The 23,826-nt window shown below is 40.0% G+C and overlaps 1 protein-coding gene across 1 annotated transcript; it reads left to right on the forward strand.

The window, feature by feature from the left end:
- Window positions 1-1,616: 1,616 nt before the first annotated feature.
- LOC104548652 (solute carrier family 22 member 15-like) lies at window positions 1,617-22,804 on the forward strand (the record flags this gene model as incomplete). The annotated part of the gene is made up of 10 exons (XM_010194733.1): window positions 1,617-1,763; window positions 5,947-6,079; window positions 6,739-6,903; window positions 8,575-8,704; window positions 10,434-10,655; window positions 11,946-12,086; window positions 13,604-13,689; window positions 17,686-17,794; window positions 22,097-22,169; window positions 22,637-22,804. Coding segments are annotated over 10 exons (1,374 nt in total), but the record flags the coding sequence as incomplete, so codon positions are not given.
- Between the last annotated feature and the right edge of the window lie 1,022 nt (window positions 22,805-23,826).

Here is a 23,826-nt window from a genome sequence, read left to right on the forward strand (position 1 = left end):
TGAGGGGAGGAGGAGCCGGGAGGTCTTAGCGTGTGTCCCGGTGCGGGGCTGCTCCCGGGCTCGCACCGCTGCCGCGGCCGCTTTCCCGCTCTCCCCAGGATGCTCATGCCCCTGGCTCTGCCTCTCTGGGACGGCGGTGCGAGGCACAGCCCTCCCTGCGCACCCCCGCCCCGCCAGAGGCTGCAGGTGGCTCGGGCATCCTAACGATACCAAGGGCTCCGGGCCGGGGGAAGGGGCGAGGGTCCTGTCCCCCAGAGCTCTTCCGCCTCTCAGCACCGGCGCCTTGTCCGTGTGCTCGTCTCTTGGAGCTCTAGGCAGTAGCTCTTGCAAAAGGATGGCAAAGCCACCCTTCCCTTGCATTTCTGTGGCAGGCATCTTCCCAGACGCACACTCAGTTTTATGTGCGTTTCAGAAAGGATTTGGTAGGTTTTCAAACCCCTCTCTGGCCTCAGTGCAGTCTTACATGCTGAACTTTTAAAGTTTTGTGATTATTTTTCCTTATTTCTATGGACAGCTTCTGCATTTTGAAGAGTGTCTTAAATTTCTGCTGGGTGGAAGGAAATGGAGTCTGACCACAGCACCTGGGTGTTTTGTTTTGTGTTTTTTTAAAACGTCTTGTGAAAAGTGGTGTGCAGGGTGCTGTCTCTAAATAGCATCCACACCCCTGCATGCAAACATTTATTTCGCTCACTCAGTTTCTTCATAAGGAGCTTCCTCCTGTTGGTGCAGTTCCGTGTTTTAAATTAACCACAGTTGTGAGGGAGACAGAGTGTGCTCATTGCAGCTTTTTGTTCATAACTTGTTTCTGCAAGAAGGTCCAAGGCAAGCACAGGATAAAGTAACACATTAAAACGATGTCTTACCAAATCCACAACCCAAAGACTTGTGGCCCAATGAAGGAAGCCATTCTAGATTCAAAACTTTTCCATCAATGGTAACGTGCTGAAAACCATTAATATGTGGCTACGCTTAAGGATAATATTATTTTAAGTTAAAAAAAATAAAATCACACGCAAAGTCCAGAGGACATTCAAAACATCTTGAAGCCCGTATTGATGAATAAGTATTCTCACAAAGATTTCATTATGAAAATCTTTTTTATTCGTGTACGTTCTGGTTTTGCTAATGATCAGCTTAAGGTTTCAGTCTGCAACAGAAAGAACTAGCGGAGACTTTAAAAATACAATCTTGGATTACTTTTATTTTTACTTGTCACTACAGGTTGTGCTCTTTGGGTATAGTGACTAATTTTTCATTATTATTATTATAATCTTGGCCTGAGTGTTATAACTCAGCTATGGAACTATGGTGAAATTCTTAATATCTTCCTTTCCTGTGCCTACCTACAAAACTGCAAGAACGAACCGACCACCTTTGGAACAGAAAGGAGGACATAAAGATGAAGCTTTCATTGAAAATGTACCAGTACCTCTGGAGTGGTGCCCACTGCTCCCAGCTGCTTTGATCGGATCTGGGGATTTAAACACAGCAGACTGCGTTTTGTTTGTGATGCTGGGTGAAGGGACATTGTTAATTGTTTGTCTAATGAAAAGCTTACGGTGTTCCATCAGGTTCCTTGGGTTTGTTTAGGTTAAATTATTGTGTCTTATTTTAAGGTATACGTGGCTTGTCAGTCAATGCTGATTGTGCTTGTGGGAGCTGTGCCCGAGTATCACATAGACCAAGAAGGAATCCCAGCGAACACAGCTGAGCTTGCCAAGCACATCCACTTTGCAGGCAACTTCACATCTATAGTAACCGAGGCAAGTACTTCTGTTGCTCCTAACCATTTCTTCTCTTGGGATTTGTGGCACTTGTGCAGGATGTGATGCTTGTAAAAGCTGGGCAGGGCTTAGTGTAATGTTTTGCTTATGCTGATAAAATTATTTGAACTCGCCCATCTGGCTTCTTATTTTATTACTATTTTAAAGTCTGAAAGTATATTATTAAATTATTAGTTTAGCTTTCCTAGTGTAAATTTAATATTTATTAGTTTAGGTTAAGCTTTATTGGGGTTTTTTTTCAGTTTTCTTTACCTTCAGATGTTTGAGAAAATCATTACTTGTGAAGGATGATCATTTAACCACAGTTTATAACTCTGGAATTCCGGATGCATTCCTCCTAATGTCTATTTTCTACCAAGAAAATGGTCAGTTTGTCATGTCTGCACATGTAAGCTTTGCCATGAGTTGCATTAGTTTCTCATCAAAGGTGCATCTTAAAGATTAAAACCAGTATGAAAATGAAACTCATGCACTACATACGTGGATATTTTAGTGTGTGGTGAGAGTGGGAGATGGAACAGATTGAAGTTTGCTGAGTGGGACAAGGCTTGACCCTTCATCCTCGCACCTTGTGAATTCCACGTAAAAGGCTGTGCTTGCTTTTTGCTGCTCCCTGGGCCATCATCACTCAGGCGAGCGCGAGTGACCTAAGTATCGCTGCCAGTGCCAGAAAAAAACTGTGTGGGTGCCTTGGCTCGTTGTGTGAGCTGTCAGAGCTCCGCTGAGTGAGTTCTTGGAGTGGCTGTCAGTAAACTCCCATAAGACAGGTTAGCGCTTGGTGTAGCCGCTGCCAACTTTGTGCTTCCTTCCCATCATCCCACATGTTTCTCTTGGAAGAATGTAGTGACTAGACATGAGAAGGAGTGATGCAATATTGGATCATATCCGCTGTCAGAAACAGATTTTTTTGATTAGCCCGTCTCTTGATTAGCCCAGACTTCAGTTTCAGACTCTCAGCAGGACGCATGGTATGGGGTAGTGCTTAATTTATAATCAGAAATCAGCAGATTTTAATGCTGTTGTTTTAAATGTAGAAGTCAGTGTCCCTATTTCCAAAATATGTGGTAGTTCTCAAAACTCATCAAAACAGATTTATGTTCCCATTTGTTTCACTAACTTTACTGTAAGATTTTTTTAAACTATATCATTAATAGTCTTATAATGAGATCTGTAGATGCTGGCCAATGTTTTGCTGTATGCTAGCCGTCTAGTAACTACATCAAACTGCCATGTGGATTTAAAGAGGATGTCTGTTTTGGTGATAGAATTTTTGTTGGCAAGCTACAGTTAATCTTGACAAATACTTAACAAGTTCTTTTTGTGCAAATAAAGTAGACAGACTCATCCTTTTGAAAGTGATATTCTTCACAGATTATTGTATCAGACTTGTTAAAATGGGAGCATCTTCCAGGGACAAGCAGCACAAGAAACAGTTTGCAAAAGCAATCTTTTCTCTTCTTCTGTCCTGAGAGAGGAAGCTGCTTTTGTAAAGTTTATTTCCTTTATTTTGGTGATGGAGCTTAAACTGTAAATATTTTTGGTTCTGGTTTGGCACGAGCACTGTTTTGCTCTGGAGCTCAGCAAAACTTCAAAGCAGCTCTTCCGTTCTGCTTCAAGAACTAATAATTGTAATTAATTTTGGCATAACTGAGACTTCATGAATAATAACTCAGGCTTGGTTCATGGAAAATACAGTTGTTAGAATTGCTTCTCGGATTGGCATCAACTCAGCCCCCTGCTTTAGTTAACTAAAGTGATGATGCTTAGGAAGATGAGTTTGGGAATGTCTTGGATTTGGTATGGATATGGTCCTATACCTTTGAGAAATTGATTTTTACAGTCATACCCAGGAGCATAAAGTTGTTTTGTCTCTTATATCAACCTGAAACACCCTGCAGATGAGAACTAGGAGTTTGAAATTTGTATTCTGTGGTGTGCTAGCATGGAGAAGAAGGATTTATGCCAGCAGTGCTCCGTGCTTTGGAGAAGACATGCTGTCTTATTTTTTTCCTTGACTTTTCTTGAGGATTTATGCCCAGGAATATTTCATTGTTGAAGTCTCCTCAGGAAGTTAAGAAACCCTAAGTTTCGGGGCTATATCTTTATCCAGTGTAGTAGGGTAGAATCTATTACTCAGCAGGGTATAGTAGAAACCAGCTGCAAATGCTGCTGCACAGGAGTTTTGGATACTCGGGGAAGGTGGAAGTCCCCCGAAACTCTGAAGTGCTGGAACGCTGGGTACGCTGGACTAGAGAAAGCATCCTGTGAATGCATTAAATCTTGTCCTGCTCCCACAGGCTGTGTCTTGCAGACTGCTGTGTGAGTGGGGCAGAGGCAGCTGGTGGGTTACTGGGTGGATGGAGCAATGTCTTCTCTGTATTTTCCACTATGTGAGTTCAGATTGAGGCAAAGACTGTGTTCCTTGAGATTGCTAGGATTAAGTTTCAGTAACTTACTGAAGTTGTGTAGGGATCTGTATTAATTCAAGGCAGACGTTTCAGGGCTGAGGTCCTAGTATACTGTATTGGATTTTGGTCATGGGCCTCTTCCCTGAGGGGAAAAAAAAAAGCCTTTTTGAACCTTCTATTTCTTAATAAAAAAAAGGAAATGGGATCAAGGTCTTTCTTTTTGAAAGTAGATTTTCCAGTAAATACACTGTGAATTATTTGGAATACTCAAAAATAATGATTGGCTATTTATTTGAGTAAAGCTTTGCATTGAATTAGTTAAATTTTTCCTGGAAAATCACTTAAGATTTTCTGATTGCCCTTGTTTCCCAAGTTCATGAGACCAGCAATGTTTGTAACCTCACCAGTGCATTTGTGTGAGTGTTAACTCTCCTTGTTTGTGGCAGGGGAGCTACATAAGCTGGCTGTGCGCCTTGCCCCCTCAGGAAGCAGCCTCAGTTTCACCAGTTTCACCTCGCTGTCAGTTCATTTTCTTCTCCTCTGACAACTTTTAATTATGCTGCCTCAGTTTAGCTTTTGGATGAGGTAGAAAGTACATTCTATTAAGAAACTAATTGTTTCTTACTTCAGTTTGATTATAAATGCATGTGGACAATAAAATACTGAACTATCAATGAGCAGTCAGTAAGTAGTTCTTCGAGTTGTTATAAAACATCTTTCCGTATTCCCTTCCTGCTTGTCTCCAGCAGTTCAACGTGTGCATGATGAGGAAGGGCACCCGGGATTACTCATGGTTCAGGAAGCGTAGCTGTACAGTGTTAACTCTCTGTGTACTGCAGCATTGAACATGCTTTATTCTTGTTAATAACTAATTTTTATTACCTCTTCATTGAAATAGCTAAGCTTGTTCAATGTTGTAAACTGTTAGCAGTTCAGACTTAACTTGTTCTGATAACTTAAATTGCCGTGTCAAAGCTTGGGGATCGCAGTGCCACTAATTATACCTATCAAGTTGAAAGCTAGTAATGTATTATGGAGAAATTCTTGGGGAAGAGAAAGTACAGACATGAGGGTCTGTTAGGGAGGAAAAAACGTGACTACTGCTGGTTTACCTATCCAAATTCCAACAAAACCGTAATTGGATCACAGACTCACAGAATCACAGAACGTTAGGGATTGGAAGGGACCTCAAAAGCTCATCCAGTCCAATCCCCCTGCCGCAGCAGGAACACCCAGATGAGGTTACACAGGAAGGCGTCCAGGCGGGTTTTGAATGTCTGCAGAGAAGGAGACTCCACAGCCTCTCTGGGCAGCCTGGTCCAGGGCTCTGTCACCCTCACTGAGAAGAAGTTTCTTCTCAAATTTAAGTGGAATCTCCTGTGTTCCAGTTTGTGTCCGTTACCCCTTGTCCTATCATTGTTTGTCACCGAGAAGAGCCTGGCTCCATCCTCGTGACACTCACCCTTTAAATATTTATAACCATGAATGAGGTCTCCCCTCAGTCTCCTCTTCTGCAAACTAAAGAGCCCCAGCTCCCTCAGCCGCTCCTCATCAGGGAGATGCTCCACTCCCTCCATCATCTTTGTAGCCCTACGCTGGACTCTCTCCAGCAGTTCCCTGTCCTTCTTGAACTGATGTAAAGCAAGAAGTGGGAAATGGCAAGAGAAGAATGTTGGTAGTTTTTTATTATTTTTGAGGAAGCTAGCAACCTGGTGTTAATACTTTTAACAGTAAGGAGCTTCTTTTTTTGACAGTGGTACCTAATTGAACAAGAAGCCTACAAAGTGAGCCTTGCATCATCCCTGTTTTTTGCTGGATTGCTTATTGGTAATATCACATTTGGCCCTTTGTCAGACAGACTGGGCAGGAAACCAGTGTATATCTCGGGTAAGTTTGTTAAAAGATTTTTCTTAAGCATTCTACAGGGATAACAACGTGGTTTCTGTCTGCCTGGAGGCTGCTCTTGAGCCACCCTGCTGTGTCAATGTTAGAGTCAATGATCTGTGTAAGCATTTAACTCGGAGTAGAACAGCAGTAAAATACCTCAGTAGGAGTGTGCTGGACAGCATAGCGGTCACCAGAATATCAACCAGAGAGAAAAAATAACCTGGTTTTGCTTTGGCTGTCACTATTTGAGCACAGTGTTCCACACACTGCCTCAGTATATTGTCTCCAGTAAAAATGGTTCACTTTTTTGGGAGGGGAGGAGGTGGGGGAGAATGGTTTACCCAAACGTCTTTAGAGTGGGTCACTCGTGTACTGGTGTTTTGCTTTCCAGCTGTGTTTGCAGCCAAAGGGCTTTTTTTTAATGCAATAACGTTGTCTCAAGAAAACATCGTCTTTGGCATTGCAGACCTCAAGTGTGTGCCTTGAAGATGGTTGTAATTTTCATCTTGTGTGAGTTCGGAAAGCCAAATGTGAGAGATTAGAGACAACAGTGTTAGAGACTACTCATTACAGCCAGGAGCTTGCTGTGCTCCCTGCCTTTCTTATGCTATGCAGCTTGAACTCAGAAGTACTAATTATGCCTTTTTCTTTCTCTACAGGTCTGTTTTTTGATGTCGTTTTTGGGTATGTCACAGCATTAGCTCCAAATTATGACATATTTGCAGTTTCACGGTTTTTTGTTGGAATTGTGAATGGTGGAATGGCTCTCGTGTCTTTTGTCCTAACACAGGAATATGTAGGAAAATCATTTTGGTCATTTACAGGTGGGATTTGGGAAGATTTAATCATTGTTACTGAGTAACTTATCATTATATTGTTCTGACTATCAGTACCTTATATTTTAAATTCTTATGTTTGTACCAAGTTGGTTTGTAGCATAAGTCAGATAAGTGTGATGGGTTTCATCCAAGCTGTGGTTTCTGTGGGAAAAGTGCCTGAATAAGGAAGATGGAATTGAGTTTGATAAATAGCAAAACTGAGGTTTTAAAATTGACACATCAATTCTTAAACTGTCTCAATTTGTACACTGCATAAAATAAAATAAATATAATATATAAAATAGTATCTGTTTCGGCAGATCTGGGCCAACTTCTGAGCAGTGCTGTATGGTATCTTGGGAAGGTGTTCTTGGAAGTGTTCTTTGAGGTTTCCCTGCACCACGAAACAACTTAGTGCCTGGATGGTGTTTTTTTCCGCTGTTGAATGTGCTGACTATCCAGTATTTCTAAATGTCCCTTTTCGTATGCCTCTGCCAAGACTTAAAATAAATTTACCATTTGTACGTCAATCTGTTGTAAAGCTGGAGTAGCTCAGACTGTAGCACCTTTTTGGCTAGCGAAACATGGGAAAAACTTGGTCCAAAAGCTGACTTGCTGTGGTTGTAAGCACATTTCTCTTATTTCTTCAGTTACCTCACTCTATTTTCCTTATTTCTTCTCTGGACTCCTGGGGATGTGTGAGACAGTTGTGGTTTAGTTATAGCTTTCTGCTTAATTTTTTTTGTTTTAAAGTACTGAATTTTCTTCTCCTGGGTTCACTTTTTTGACTCACGTCTTCTCTCTTTCCCACCCCTCCTTCCCCCTTGCCCTGTTGCCTATCTATGCTCTTCCCCGCCTGTCTCCCTGCAGGGCCAGCCTTCTGATGGACCAGACAGTCTGCTTCCCACTGCTTCTTGCTCTAGCTGCTTTATTCTAGTTCTGCTCAGCTATTGAGAAACAGCAGCTGAACCAACTGATCAGGAGAGAGAGCTGCTGGACGCAGCTCAGCAGTGTTAAAGAAGCTCTCCTACGTCTTGGCTGTGAGCTAGGCTTTGTGGGCGATAGCGGAGAGTTTCTGGGTTAGTACAAGATCTCCTGTGTGTTAGGCTGCAGAGGGTTTGTTGTTAGGCTTTTGGAATTCAAGCTGACCCCATGTTTTTTAACATCTTTACGCTTGTTCATCAGAAGTCTGCTGTAATCTACCTCTTGCTTGCAGTTGGTTTTATACTGAACTCAGTCCTTGTATTTTTATAGATTTCTTCTAATTTCTGTTCTAGCCTGCCACCTCTATTCAAGATTACCTTAATAGAGTCAAGTAAATCACTCTTGACACTAAATAGATCACTCTTGACACTTCCCCTTCTTGTCCTCAGGTTTTCTCTTTATTCTGTAGGCTCCTGATCATTTTTTGCTCTCTCCTGTGTACCACTCATTATTTTTCAAAAGAGGGAAAAGAGCCCCAAGCCCTCTGTATGTTACACAAACTTAGTCTTCATTAACATTGCATAATATGCTGAAGTCAACTAGTTCACAAGTGCCATAAATACTACTCAGAGATTTTGCTGCTATTTTATTTAGGTATATCATGGGCTAGGAACTTCAGGCTTATGCTTAAGAAATCTGTTTTCTCTTTTGCCAGTGGTTTCTGTAGTCACCTCTTTGGTGTTGTATTTTCAGGTTCATTAACTAACTTGACGTTTGCAGTTGGCATTGCTGTTTATGCTTTACTGGGTTACTGTCTGAGAGAATGGCGCTACCTTGCCTTGGTATCGAATACTCCAGGAGTCATCTTCCTCCTCCTGTCTTTGTAAGTGGTTCACATAGGTTATAACGATAAGAAAAAATACACATTGATTTAACAGTTACTTTTTCTTGTCCTCATTCAAGAGAGTGGTATAAACAGGGATGACATGTTTCTGTGTGGTTTTGCGAACTGAGAAAGAAAAAATACCATGTTGTGAAGTAAGCGGCAGTTTTAAATGAAGCAGGAGGTCAGGGTTACCCAGAAGACGAGCTTGTGTTTCTGCAAGTTCTTACAGTTGTGGAGGTCAGCACTGCAAAGAGCAGCTGTGTGCCAGCTGTCCAAGAAAACTGGATTACAGATCTGCCTGGGGAGGGGAAGGCCTGCCCGAGGCTGCGAGTGCGAGCAGCAGCCAGGAACGCTGCCTTCTGCCAAGGAAGGGCTTCAGCGCTTGAGAAGCCTTGGAAGTGATCCTAGAGGGATTTTAGCGTTTCTTTTCGTGAGACACGTGCATGCAAAGGGAAGTAAGTGAGAGAGAGCACTTGGAACTGTCTTTTTAGCATGATACTCTAGGTATCTGCTTGCCTTTGAAGTCCCTTGTGTCCATTCCTAGCACTATTGTACTTGGGTGCTCCTATTTAGAATTCCTAGATGGTCATAATCATAAAAATGATTATTAAATGCATCAGTATTTAAGGAGTTAGAAGTGCTAGCTTTGCCCTGTGTTACAAAATAATCTTTAAACATATCAAGTAATGCACCTTGTACAATTCTGATCACTAGTTAGAGCTGTAGAAGAAATGAAATGATTAGTAGGTTGTACACACAGTAATACAGGGAATGTCTAACATACAGCATAAAACTGTCTAAAATACAGCATACAAACGTCTGATTTTTATTTCAAATTTTTTGAAATTTCAGTTAGGTAGATCTGCACTTGAAATAAGTTCTGTCAAAGAATACACCACTAAAAAAAACCTCTCTTCAAGGAAAAGCCTCTGGGCTGTGTATGTTCTGCACGATTTACTTCCTGTATGGTGGGGTGTTTCTGATAGAAATTTACTTCCCCCAGATACTAAAAATACTGGGATCCTCTGAAGTAATGAAAGTTTAGTTTGGTTGTAGGATGTGTACCTACAGGAAGTAGATAGTACCAGAGAAAATAAAGATTCAGTTAAAAATATTCCATTCTTTATTTTATGGCTCGTGTGAAAACAGCAGCAAACTCTAAAGCTTGGAAAAAACCTAACCCAGCAATCATAAAATGAAGTTGTGGTAAACAAGAGTATTCTGATTACACTTGGGAATAAGAGATTTAAAACTTAAGTGGTAGCAATGAGCTGATGCTGGAGCCTGACAAGTGATTCCCCGTTAAGGTTACATTCCTCTTGTCTCCACTCCAACTCAGAGCCCTTCACATAATGGAGAAACTTAAACTTTGTGAGGACAGCCTAATGGCTAACTGGGATTCGATATGCTCTGAGGGTAATGCTATTGTAGTGTTTCCTAAAAAGTCAGTTCATCGTAGGTCAGGATTTAGATTTGAACTCCTCACATTACTGAGTGCTTTGTCAAGTATCTCCAACAATCTTTCTGTAAGGTTAACCGTATTATTATTGGAATATGTGGAATTTAATATGCACAGCAGTGCAAATAGAATATTTTCCTCCGAATTTTGTATTTGTATGTTTATGGTTTTAAGTATGGATTTGCAAATGGGAAGGTTGATGTTAGTGCTTAGTTCATAGGGATGAACTTGCCATTGCTGATTTTCTGTCCGTTCCTTTCTGTTCAGTATGCTCCCAGAATCGCCACGGTGGCTGTATTCCCAAGGGAAAACAGCAGAAGCTGAAGATGTGTTGCAATATATTGCCCTTGGGAACGGCAAGGAGAGATTGAATCTAAAATTAAAACCAAGTGCAGGAACTTTGAGAAAGGATGAGTCGGCACCTGGTATCCTGAACTTAGTAAAACACCCAGTCCTTCGCTGGCGAACCATCATACTGATGTACATCTGGTACGTACTAACAGGACGCTGAGATGCTGTGAGTGAGGCCTCTATTAAGATTTTCATCCTTTCCTTTTAAAACTTCTGTCATCAGAAACCAAATCATATATTTGTCAGTTGGTGGCAGGCAATAATAATCTAAAATGATGTCTCGTGAAGTGGATGTTTTATCATTATTGCTGTTGCGTTTTATTTTCAGTGTATTACTTAGGAACTGTTTCAAAACCTACTAAGAAATAATCTGGTGAGAACGTGATATTTACATTGAGTGAAATGAGAAGCTGAAGCAGAAATTACTGAGACCATGTGTATTTGAACCAGTCTTGGGAAGAAAAGGACTACATGGATTAGACAGCAGTAGAGATCTGGAATTAAGAATAAGCATTAAGAGCATTACAAAGGTTCAGTGGAGGAAAGCTGTGGGCAAGATAAAATAGATTGGACAGATTTATACTGGGTGCTGTCTTGAAAACTGGTACAACTTGGGGAAAAAAAAATCACCCTGAAGTGCAGGAGGATGTAACATAATGTATTAGCAATAAATGGCAGTGCAGAGGGAAGCCCTGGGGTGGGGAGGGTGTGGAGGTGGTTGTCACAGCAGCAGCTGTTGCAAATTGGCTTGAGCGAAATCTGCTGGAGGAACAGCTCTTCCAAAATGCCAAGAACAAGTTTTCCCTTTTAAACCTCAGTGTCCTTTGAGATGATTGTCAGGGTGTAGATGAGAAAAATCAGCGGTTTGGTGTGTGGGGTAAACAGAGATGTGTAGACATGGGAGAAGCAGCAGGAACATATTTGCTAAGTAGGAGCTTTCCAGAAGTATCTTAGATTGTTAAGTTACTGGTATGTAAATATAATATATCCCTTCCCCAATAGTAAGGTTGCTGGAAAGCCTTCCCTAGGTGTGGGGTTAGGCCCTCTGTTAAGCAGTGGATGTACGTATAGTTTTCTTTTATAGAATTACTTTGCAACAGTTAAGTAGTTAAGCATCATCTGATTACAGTTAAGCTTATTAGATTTGCTAAATAACCTAGGGAAAAAAAACCCCAAGGTAATAGAACATTCTGAAAGTTATGCTGGGCATATATACGAGCATTTGTCTTCTTTCAAGAAGCTACTTTGTTTAATGAAACAGGAACTGTTCTTTTTGCCTTGTTTCCCTTTGGGGGAGAAGAAAGGCTCCCTTCCTAGCACAGAACTCAATGTAGCTAATCCGTCACTTGGCATAGTTTCCCTTTTAAATACTTTCTTAACCCTAAAGACTAGTCATGTTAGTAATACAGCTTCCATGGTTATTTTTAGGTATGTCTGCAGCTTTGTATACTATGGACTAACTTTACATGCTGGTGAATTAAGAGGAAATCTGTATTTAAATGTGGCTCTTTCTGGTCTTGTAGAAGTTCCAGCGTTTCCTCTCTGCATGTTTTTTATTGAGAAATCCTGGTAAGAAAAACTTATTTCCTGGTTTCCTGCATATATTTGTAGATAGCCTAGAAAAATACTAACATTTTTCTCAGTGGGATACTTCGCTATTCTTCTAAAACAGCTGATTCTTTAGGGATTTAGTCTGCTGCAGGGGTTTCTGCAGTTGATAAAGAAATGGGACTCAGATTTCCTACCTCTTATCTTTTTTAGCTTTGTTCATCTTTTGAATTATTCAAGACATGAGCTTTTCAATGATTAATGTTAATTTAAAAACTTCAGTCTTTATAAAAAATACGAATAGCCTAGTTATTTAAATAGCTGTAGCTTATATGTATCTTAGATATTTTATTCAGAATGACTTATTTTTGAGCTGCCTACCAACTGCAGTTGAAAGCAGTTTTCGGCAGTGTTCAGTTTTTACTTAAACTTTTCAAAGAGAACTTTAAAGTGAGAGGTGTTCACTTTGCAGTCTGGCATCCCAGAGCTACTCAGGGTTGCAGGTTTAACCTTTCTTTTGGACATCTTTGTAGTGATGCCTTGGTCTCACTGAGGTCAGTGGCAAAAATCCTATTTTCTTCAGTCAGGTGAGGATGTCACTTTTTGGGTTTTTTGGGCAGGAAGAAGCTGTCAGCTCGGTCAAGCTAAAAGCCAAACAACCAACCAATCTTCAACCCAAGCCCAGAAAACCTAAGTCGAGGACATGCGTTTAAACCACAAACTGTACAAGTCCTTTTTTTGGACGTGTTTTACATGGGGGTTTTTTCCCCACTGTAATTTGAAATTTATAATTCGTTTGACAAGCTTTTTGTAAGGATATCTGTAGTTTTAGGTGTTTAATGCAAAATCGAATGTGACAAGCCAACTGCTCTGTTTTTATTCATTTTTAGTAAGCAGTGTCCTTAAAGTATAGCTTTTTTGTGATAAAAAGAGTTAAAATATTTTAAAAACCAGCATTGTATATTGTTATAGATAAACTGTAGTCCTACTAGTGTGGGGTAGTAGTTGGAAACAGCTGTGCGAGTTCATGAAGTAACAAGCATGTGTAGTATTGCTGCGTGCCTGCAAACTGTTACTAAGAATATCTTTATTTGTGGTCCTTTGCAGAAAATTATGAAATATTTAAGTATGGCAGATGTGGAGATGGGCTGGTGATTTTCTCTCCTGTCATCTTTTATTTTAAAACACTAAGCAGTAGAAAAAGCCTTTGCTTACTTCCCTGTGTATACTATTAGTCAGAAAAGCATTCAGAAGAGTTTTACTGTGTCATAACTGCATGTATTCATTCAAAGTTGTAAAAGAGAAATACAGATTAAGAAGCATTAGGATTGCATTTTCTTGACCAATGTTAATTTGATTTTTTGTGTGTATGCTCCTTCTGGTGACAGGGCTCATTGCCCTGGAAAAGATTTGAAAGCACTTACCAAGATTTATAGATTTATAACTTATTAATGCTCCTGTGTACTTGAGATGGTATTTTGCAGGCAAATTCAAAAAATACCTAAGGACTGTTTCCATCCTTCATCTTTTCCGTCCAGGTCTGGAAGATGTAAAACGATGACGTGTTTCCTGATATTTGCAGGATTTGCCTGCATATTTACCATGTTTTTACCAACAAATGCTGGTAAGTATGTACAGATGCTAAATCAGATGTTTGCTAATTTGGATGAAAGCTGACAGAGCAACTAAGTGAATAGTTTGTGACCAAGTCTGTCAGGACCTAAAGCCCTACTCATTTCCAGCTTTCTCTTTCTTCAAGCTGTCACATTCTGTCTCAAATACTGACACTGTGTCCATTTATCACTATTAAGCTGTTTGCCTTAAAATACTGGATTTAATAGCCAGACTGCAGTGCAGTGTAATGTTAGTTTAACTGCATCTTGACAGTGTGAGGTGCCAAGCTTAATTTTACTTTTGTTTTGGTGGCATGTATTGTTTATAGAAAGAGGAAGTGAGGTTTTCCTGAGTTAGAAGTGTAATTCATCGTGGAAAAAAAACCCACCGCTAATAAGCTCTTAAAAATAATTTTGTACTTGAATATTAGAAATGGAAGCTGGAACTACAATATAGAAATCACACAGAGATTGCAAGAAGCTTGCTGCCTTTGTCAGTCGCAGGCTGTGTATTGCTGCATTATGCTGTTGTGAGGACAGTTCGTGGTAGCAGTGGAGTGTCATCAAGTGTATTCCATCTTGAGAGATGTGTTTTTTCTAACATTGTCAGTGACATTCACGTATGTCTGGTCTTGTATTTTCAATTTACCTTCCATGTCAAGTACAGTTTTTCTGTACTAATATTTATTTTAGCTACTGAAAACTTATGTCTGTATGACGCTAACAAATAGAAGTGACTGCTCACTGCTTGTGTTTTCCTTAATATTGTTTCAGTAGAAATGTTTTAGCTTTAAGAGTGTTTTGACCCAGGAGCACCAGCGATGTGATTAACAGGGTAGCCTTCTGAAGGCTGTGTTTATCCTTAACAGTTATAAATGCTGTCTGGCATCCATTTCAAATTGATCTCAGAAAGAAAAACAGAGCAAGAAGATAACCCGTAATCCTATTTGCCATGCTTGTGTTAATTCAAGTCCTCGGACGTTTTGTTGTTCCTTTCATTGAGACTTCTGCTTCCTTTGTTCCAACAAGTTTGCTCTTTCTGCTTCTTTTTATGGACAAAATGAAAGAAAAGCAGTAGCAACTAATCAGGATAGGGCAATAATTCCTGAAGAGCTGCTGAACTTCAGGATATCTTCTGCCTTTTTCCAGTTTGAGTTGACTTTAATCCCATTAAAACGTCTTACTTTCCATTGTGGCAAGAGTAGAGCTGGTTCCTGGCCCAGAGTGATCCGTGTCAGTTAAACAGAAGGGAATTCAGCTCTGAGCATGATGAGGATGAGTCACTTGGCTGGGTGAAACGAGGGTTGTTGCAGCTGTAATCTGGCCCTCCTGTTACTGAGGAGAACACTTCTTATGTTCATCTATGTCTGCGTTCTTCAGAGTGATTGACAGGAGCTTTGATTTTATTACAAGGGATTTAAGGCTTTAATGAGTTATTGGGCACTTGCCTCCTGTGTCTGTAACCTTCACTTGATTTCTTAATAACTCTGCTAACTCATGAATGAGAATCTGATCCAAGTCATCTCCCCTGTGGAATAAGCCAAGAACATTTCAGTTATTAAAGATGTGTACTGAATTTGAGACTACAAATCTCTCAATGGTTAAGTAAAAACTGATATATCCCTCAGCTCCCTCTTTCCTTATCACTTAGAACTCATCAGTTAATTTGTGTGAGTATCAGATTGAAAGATGGTGAGGGAGAGCGGCAGTGGAGGGGGAATGGAGCTGTAATCTTTTATTTCAAAGCTGCTGTAAAGCACAAAGACATCTTCATTTTGTGTTTGCTTTATACTGTAGCAAGAAAAGGAGACTTCGAGTCTAGGGATAACTAGATTTTAAATTTAATTTAGATTTATCTGCTTGTGCTGAGCACATAATAACTTTTTGTTACAACTATTGATATGCTTTCCACTAAAGAACAAAAGAAAATTTGCAGTTCTTTAAATCAGTTGTCTCAGCTTTTGTTAATGTTGGAGATTTCCTTTTGTTGACAACTTGTCTTTATTGGTGGATATTTTTTCTGAAGTAAATTTAAAGACTCTTTAGTTTCAAAAGTACTGTTTAAGTGAACTTTTACTTATGATGATGGCAGCCAGGAGGTGAATCTACATAATGGCACTGCAAATGAGACTTTTCATGGTAGTGACGGTATCAAAACTTTTAACTACTGTTTTTAAGCTCTTAAACGTCAGCACCATTTTCTCCTGGTTTACTTTCTTAAATTCAAAAGAACAATTAAAGGAAGATTATTCCTTGTCAATAAAACTCAAATGCATGAATTTAGTCAGAACTTACAACTCTTGCAATGTACCTGAATTTGAAAGAGTTGCTTTGACTACACTGTTCCAGGCAGAATTGTGTGCATACCATTTGCTACTGGCCGTGCAGCTGAAAGGGTGGTAGACAAAATACAACAGAAATGTTAAAGATGCTGCGTGGACACGCTTGGCTGGACCTAGCAAATGACTGATAAATGGTCACCAGAATCCCCATAGGAGAAAGTGCATTCTTGCTTAATGGCATTGCATTTTATATCTATAAAGAAAATAATGGAATGCTGTGCAAGAATTCCTAAAAATATGCTCCAAGATTCCGGGGGAAACATGACTGTGTCTGGGCTTACTTGCCCAAAGAAGCTGATGTGCAGTGAATTCCAGAGTGCTCCTAATCCCACAGTAATTCCCCACGTGGCCAACCCTCGGCCTCCTCTGAGGGAGGGAACCTGGAGAAGACCCTGCACTTAAAATTCACTCCCAAACCAAGTGCTAATTTCTCTGTCTAGACAGACTTTTTCTGTTCTGATAGTAAGACTAAACTTTCCAAGTGCATTAGTGCTACGTTTTTAATACATGGATATGCAGTGTTCGATTTAAGCCTCCCTGTCAGAGTTTTAAAACAGATTGGAGAATTACAGATCTCTTCTTCATCGCTTCATGTTTGGGTGATGGAAGAAAAGAGATGCCCCAGCTTTCTGATGTCACCCAGCAGTTGCATCTGGTAACTGTATGTAATACTCCAGTTCTTACTGAGCCAAAGAAGAACTTGGATTAAAGTGTTGCATCTGTTTTGCATGAAATACAGAAATAACTGAAAAAATGCATCGTGCTTAAAGAAATGAGAAGTTTCTGGATTCTAGTTCACGTGCAAATTAATTTTTGCTTCAGCTGAAGTAGAATCTGACTTGATCAGATGAATAGAGCTGGAAGTATTTGAGGGCAGAATTAAAAGAAAAGCAATTGAAGAGCAATCAGAATTTCCCATTACTTAATCAACATAATTTGATCCAAATTGGAACATGCTGAACTCAGTGCTGAGGAAAAGAACCTGAAATACAGCTAATCAGAGCATTTGTTCTTTTTTCATGCTTAAAAAAATGCGTATTAAATTATCTTTTAATTAAAATGGTGCTGAACACGTAACCATGTCCAAAATCAGGATGACAAAAGCCAGGTTTCATTTGAACTTGAAAAGAACTGCACTTCAGTTTAACCAGCTAAAGACTGTCTGTTAGTCAACTGGGCTGCATTGGCATTTGTTCTTTCCAATTACAGAGCTGCTGCATTTTAAGTCCCAAGAGGGTGTCCTTGGGGAGCAAAGAAGCTGTTGATGTGAATCAAGTCTTATGGCTTTAATCTAATAAATTAGTCAGGGTGTTGTATTGCCTGTTTGTGCTGGTCAAAAGGTGCAGTTACCTGGCGAGGTTTTCTGACTGCAGAGTTGCAAGCGTTATCCTTTCCTTCTAGAGGTGTGATAGTTTTATGCTTTTCCCAAAAATGGGGCAGATTTTCTTGGTCCTAAACAGAATTTGATGTATCTGTTCTTTTGCTAGCTCTTAGAGTGGTTGAGAAGAGCTCAGATAATTGCTTTTGTGCTTGTAGTTGAAAAACACATGGATAAAACGTCATTTTTGTGTGACAGTCTCTTAATAAGGACTGGATGTTTTCAACATGTTAAGAGTAAAAAAGCAGACTATTTATGCTTACAGCTTATTTTTTCTTTCCTGAAAGGTCTGCTCCTCAGTCCCACTTTGTTAGCTTTGTGTGGAAAAATGATGGTCAGCGCTGCTTTCAACATCGTGTATATTTATACGTCCGAGCTGTACCCAACGGTGCTGAGGTAACTTAACAGAGCTTCTGGTTAAATGAAAATACTTTCCATGCACCACGATACTGATTGCTGGTGTGCTTGTAATATTTACCAGTAATTACTTTTACCTGAAGTATCAATATGAGTTCTTGCTGTAATTAAGGCCGCTTGCCAGAGCTTGAAAGGCCTTCTCCTATTAGTCACACGTTTCGCACCAGTGTACTTACCTGGGCTGTTTGTGCCAGCTTCTTCTAGGTCTGAATCCAGAGTAAAAAGATGACAATCAGCTTATTGTACTGCAGTGCTAGCTGCTGTGTTTCTCATTTCTACCATTGATTTTTGGCTGTAAAATTACAGGGTGCAAAACCAAACGTAATGATGTGATGGAAGTGTATGCTAAATTAATCATATAGACAATGCAGCAAGGACTATTTACAGTCCTTCTGACTACTTGTATCTCCCATGTGATTATGTTTATTTGCCTCCTGAAAAACAAGTGCTTTTCTACAACTTTCTTAACTTTTCATAATGCAACTAATTGTAATAGTTTCTGTATGACAGTAATTTGCTTCACACCATTTAATTGGTGAACAACTGGGCTAAAACCCTAATTTTCATAGTTCTCACCAACACTTTGTGAGGTTGCTCTCTGTCCTTGTTGTCCCACGATAAAGCTGCGACACGAAGATGTGGTGCCACACAGTCCTCTTCTTCTCGCCCCCGTCTTGGTTCCACGTGGTTTTCTGGAATGGTACTCGAAGTACTTGTTCAGAATTTGAGCCACATTGCACCAGTTGCTCAAGAACAGCAACTACAAAACTGCCTCAGAAATCGAGCCCTCTTTTGAGAGGGCAAGGAAGTTGAAAGCTGACATGGAGCAGGAAGGTGTTCTGGCTGGTAAATGTGCCCTCTAGCGCTGTAGAGGTAATTAGGATGGTGACATAAATCACTCGATTCCAGGACACTGAGAGCTGTAGGGTAAAAAAAAATGTGGGTGACTCCTTGGATTTGTTTTTTTTTGTTTTGAGGTTCACAATTTCCCATATGTTATGGAGGCATAAAAACTACACTGAATGCTGTTTTTGCAATAAAACTTGTGAGGATGGAGGTGGATTGACTGCTTCTAAATGCCGAGCTTGTGATTCTTGGCAAAGGCTTGGGTTTAATATATAAGTCCCAAGCACATTCACTGAAATTGGATGTGGGAGGTTGTTTACATTCTCCCTCTGCAAACTTTTGTGTTCTTTAAGGACTCTCTCTAGTGGGTGATTTTTGGGTTTTATTTTCCTGCCCCCTCTGCTTTTCAGGAGTTGAAAATCAAGAGAATGAAGTCTGAAAATGTTTTAATTTCTCAGCTTTTCCTTGTTTCACTGTGCTCTCGTGTTTCATGTTACCCTGTCTTCTGAAGTCCCATCGACGTTTGGTGCCAAATATGTGACAGCTTATACCCAGCAAGAACTACAGTAGTGTCTCTATGTGTTTGAAACTGTTTGTGATTAGGAAGATTTTTTAAAAAATAATCTAAAGTGCTATTATTTTTATTATATTTATTAGTTTAGGTTAATTTTAATTTGAGAATCTGCACTACTATTCTGGCACCGAGTAACTGTACGTGTCAAAGACAAACCACCAGTGGAGAAAATCTTAAGAGTAAAGACAGTTCAGAAAAATAGCAACTTTATAAGATAACCTGTGTTTAATAATATGTCAAACTCTGACATTAAACCATATGAAAATTCCTTTTGTGACAATACATACAGTTAATTTGTTCGATAACTCTCTGGCACTTTAATTGCAAACATTCCAGTTTATGCAAGAAAAGCAGTGGTGGCCAAGTGTTACAATTTAAAGCAAAGCATCAGCACCATCTCGTGGTCTGTGCAAAGCTTTGTAGCAACCCTGGCATTGCTCTGACAGCAGAGCTGAGGCGTGCCATCTGAGATGCACTATCCTAAAGAAGTGGAGAGGAGGTGGAATATATGTTTTTTTCCCCAATGGCATGTTTTGCAGAGAAATTAAACATCTTCAGTATTACTGCTCCTTATTTAAACCTACTTACTACTTTAAGCATAAGGACTTATGCTAGAAATGGGGAGATGCTGCAAGCCAGTGTGTGTGTATGTGATTTGAGCTTTTTACCTTTGATGTGTCTTTAAAATACCTGCTGGGCAACGAAAAAGTTAACAATAGAAAACATCACTGGTGTTGCATTTTGGGCAAAATGGAAGGTTGTCTTTGGAAAGAAAATGTAATCATAGCTCTAGTAATACAGATGTAAAAACACCCTCGTGTGTTTTTCATGAGAAAATGGTTGGAAAAGGATAACATCCTTGTACGGGATGGGTGGAATCAGAGGAGGGCTGCTGGCCTGTCTAGGATAGCATTGGAAAGTTTATTTTCGCATTGGGGAAGCTATTGTATTTTCACTTACATCAATCATGGTAGATAAATTTGTACTTCTTTACAATATTTGCCCTTTTGATCTCTTGCTTTCTTTGCAAGGAGCTCCCCATAGTTCTTTCTGTTGAACAGCAATCCTTGGTGAGCATCAGTGCAATCTGGGCGCTGCCATTGCCAGCAGCAGAGCAGTGTTTGCCCCTGTGCAGGGCCGTACCCCAGTCCCGGGGCAGTGCTGGGCGAGCTGTGCAGCTGGAGGAGCACTGCATGGTGCGTGCAGTTGCCCTGCAGCTGCAGTGGGACCAATTGGCTTGAGCAGAGGCCCAGGCTGATGTGCTTACCCTGGTTGTAGAGATACTGTGGTTGGCATTAGCTCAGTGTGGTGCTCTGTGGGATGGTAGGAGTGTGCACAGCCAGGCACAGGTTCAGTAGGTCTTCTAGTGAGCGTGGTAAAAAGGGGCAGTAAGGTGAGACAGGCAGTCTCTTTTTCCTCCTGGAGACAGTGACGTTGTTCTGCACAACCCAAACTCTGTTGAATTCTGGGTCAATTATATCCCAAAGACTTTTAAAAACTGCTTTCATTTCACTCTGGAATTGAAGTTAAATAATTTCCATTTAGGATCACCTTTTGCCCTCCTCCTCAACAGAAAATAAGAAGCTAGGAAACCTCTGGATACTGACTGGCTTAGACTGTGGGGATGATGCTTCTAAATGCATTGTTCACACATGGACTGGTATCTCTCATCTGTTTAGGGATTTTGTTGACAGAGGAGGTGTTTGGCCTTGTCTTACAGGGTTTGGGTCACCATTTCCTCAATGTGAGGAAGCATGGGTTGCTATTTTCCTTTTCCTAAGATGATCTAATGAGATAATAGGTTGCTGTGTATGTTTATTTTTACACCAAAGTCACTGACTTCTCATCAGCTCCTTCCCTCATCTGTTTTCCTTAAGCTGTGTAAGGAAGGGATGTGGAGGTGGATGGTTTTGGTGTACTAGTAACCCGGGTCACCTCTCTGCTTGTCGTCTTTAATCCTGTCACTGCCTTCCTGTCTCTGGAGGAAGAAAAGGAAACGGGGTGAGCAGGGGCAGCTCAGGTCAGTGGTGTGACTGAGGATGAGGATGAATGAGAGGAAGGAACCGAGAGACGCAGGGAGGAGAACAGCCACCATGAGCCGGTTCTTGCTGTCTCACTGATGACTGGTGCCAGTGTCAGTCTCTGAAGGGGCTATAAAATACCATATCTGAGAGTGATGCAGGGATGGAAGATTCTGCCGTTTGATCAGGAAATGAAAGACTTTAGGGATCATTGTAATTTTCTTTCAAGGAGGATCCTGCTGTTCTAACCCATGCTTTGATTATCGCAGTCTAGATGAGGTTGTTTTAAACTTGTCTGAAAGCTGAAGGGAGCGCAGGATTCAGCAGCCCCTCTACTGACACATCTGACCAGATGCTTTCAAGCTTCACGCAGGCAAGGAGTTATTTTCTGTCTGGAGATAAGCAGTGACTTTTCATCTGTGCAACCCGAGGGGGCGGAAGAGAGGCTGCAGCCATGGGCCTGAGCTGGAGGTAACGCTGGGTTCTTCTGTCTGAAGATCCTGCCAGATTTTGAAATCTTTCCCCATCCAGCACAGGGATGTCCAGTTAAGTTGCCCTATATGACAGGTTGGAAAATCTCTCTCTTTGCTCAAACTTTTGCAAAGAATTGCACAACAGAGTGCTTTTGTTAGGGTTTGAAAGGGTGTGATTTACCTTTCTAGCAGGTAGATGTAGAAGATCTTGGGAGTAACTGCTGGAGGGCTTTAAAACTTTTTTTAAACAAAGACTATTGATAACTTCAGAAATAACAAAAGTATAAGTTGGTTCTAACAGTGCCGCTACATTTTTATGCTTTCTGTGTTCTAAAACTACAAATAATTTATCCTTTGTTTGAAACAGAAATGCTGGCTTGGGTGTCTGTTCCATGTCTTGCAGATTTGGGGGCATTTTGGCTCCATTTGTGCCATCTATGGTAAGATTTTTTGTTTTTTACTTTCTATGTAGCTTGGATGTATTAAATTATCTTAAAAGCACTTTTCTGACTTTGGTACCACATACGTGTATGTTCCTTGAAAGAAACAAGTTTCTGAAAAATTAAAATTAATTCCATTTCAAGAATTAATGAACAAGATGTTTACAAATACCTCGTATTTTATCCTTTCTTGGAAATAATTTAATGTTCTGTGTTGTTAATATTTCATCTGTCAGTGAAGTGACTGTCTTATTTGGTACTGCTAAGGCTCGCTTACTATCAGAGTTCTTTTAGGTATGTGAACATACGAAGCTGCTTCTGTGGGATGACATTTATTGGGTTTCTCTGTTCTGTGGGTATCTGGATGACTGCACAAATTGCTGGAGTGAAAAGTTGTAGTCTTTGGTTTTGACTGTAGTTCATATGGATCAGTATGCAGGGTTTTTACTGTGGATTTTTAATTTTAGAAATCTCTTAGTCCTTCTATCCCGTTCGTGGTGTTTGGAATCAGTGGACTGTCAGCAGGATTCCTGACTCTTCTTCTACCAGAAACTCTAAATAAGCCAGTTGCTGAGAACGTTGAAGATCTCCAGAGTCCCAGATACCAAGTGCTTAAAAATGAAGAGGAAGAGTAATTTTTCTTTCTTTTTTTTACTGTAGCTTTGCATCATTTTCCCTCTATGTTATGCAAGCCATGATGTAGTGCACATTGCTTAGTTTGTGTGTGAATGAACATGTGCGTGAAGTTTTTAAGGCCACTTTTCTCTCACATTCACTGGAGGTTAAATTTATTCTTTTTCTTTGGCTTTAAAGACAAAAAGGCTAGCAGCTGTCACCTGTATGTATGAAATTATATGTAAATGAATACTATTTTGTCTCCTTGAAGGAAAACAAATTTTAGAAAAGCAATCCAAACTAATCAGAGACAATTCATTCAACAGCATTCCTGTGGTTTTACAGTAAAATGACTGGGCATATTTTTTAATGTATTGGATTGTGCCTTTGTCATGTTTTGTGGTAGAGTATAATCTAAAATTAGTAGGTATCTGAGGAAGTCTTTTACTGTTTATTAGTTCCCTGGGTTAGAGCCATTTAAAGTGTTCTCCTGTTTATAGATATGCACTAAATAAAACTTACAAGGTGAGAAATGTAAGTTTTGTTTGTTTCAGCAGGTAATAGAATAGAAAATGTGAAGTATATCCACTAAATTTGGGAACAGCTTCCTGGAAGAATTAGTTTTCAAGGGGAGGAGGAGAGGAGGGAAGATTCCTATAAGAAAGAAGTTGTTATCTTAGAACTAAGCAGGCTTAGTATAGATAAAAATAATACGTTTTTCTTATGTTTTTTCTTGATATGCCAGCTTGTTAATTATCCGGTAATCATTGTACTTAATCAGTTAAATCATACTAAATTCACTATTACGCTCTCTTTTTATGCCTAAACCATAGAAATACTGTGTTCAGTTGAAATGGAAAAAAAAAGAAGAGTTTTTGACCTTTTGAATATCATTTCATTTCCGACTTTTGAAAAAACGCTTGTTCTGGTTTTCACATTTAATATTAGCCTATAAAGTAGGACAAGAAAAATAAGACATGTAAACCCTTGTTCAAGAATTACTGTTCTTCTGTCTGACAGGCAAACCAGTTAGAAGAAAATA

The sequence above is a fragment of the Mesitornis unicolor genome, unplaced genomic scaffold (genome assembly GCF_000695765.1).
Source record: "Mesitornis unicolor isolate BGI_N332 unplaced genomic scaffold, ASM69576v1 scaffold7971, whole genome shotgun sequence".
Lineage (NCBI taxonomy): Eukaryota > Metazoa > Chordata > Aves > Mesitornithiformes > Mesitornithidae > Mesitornis > Mesitornis unicolor.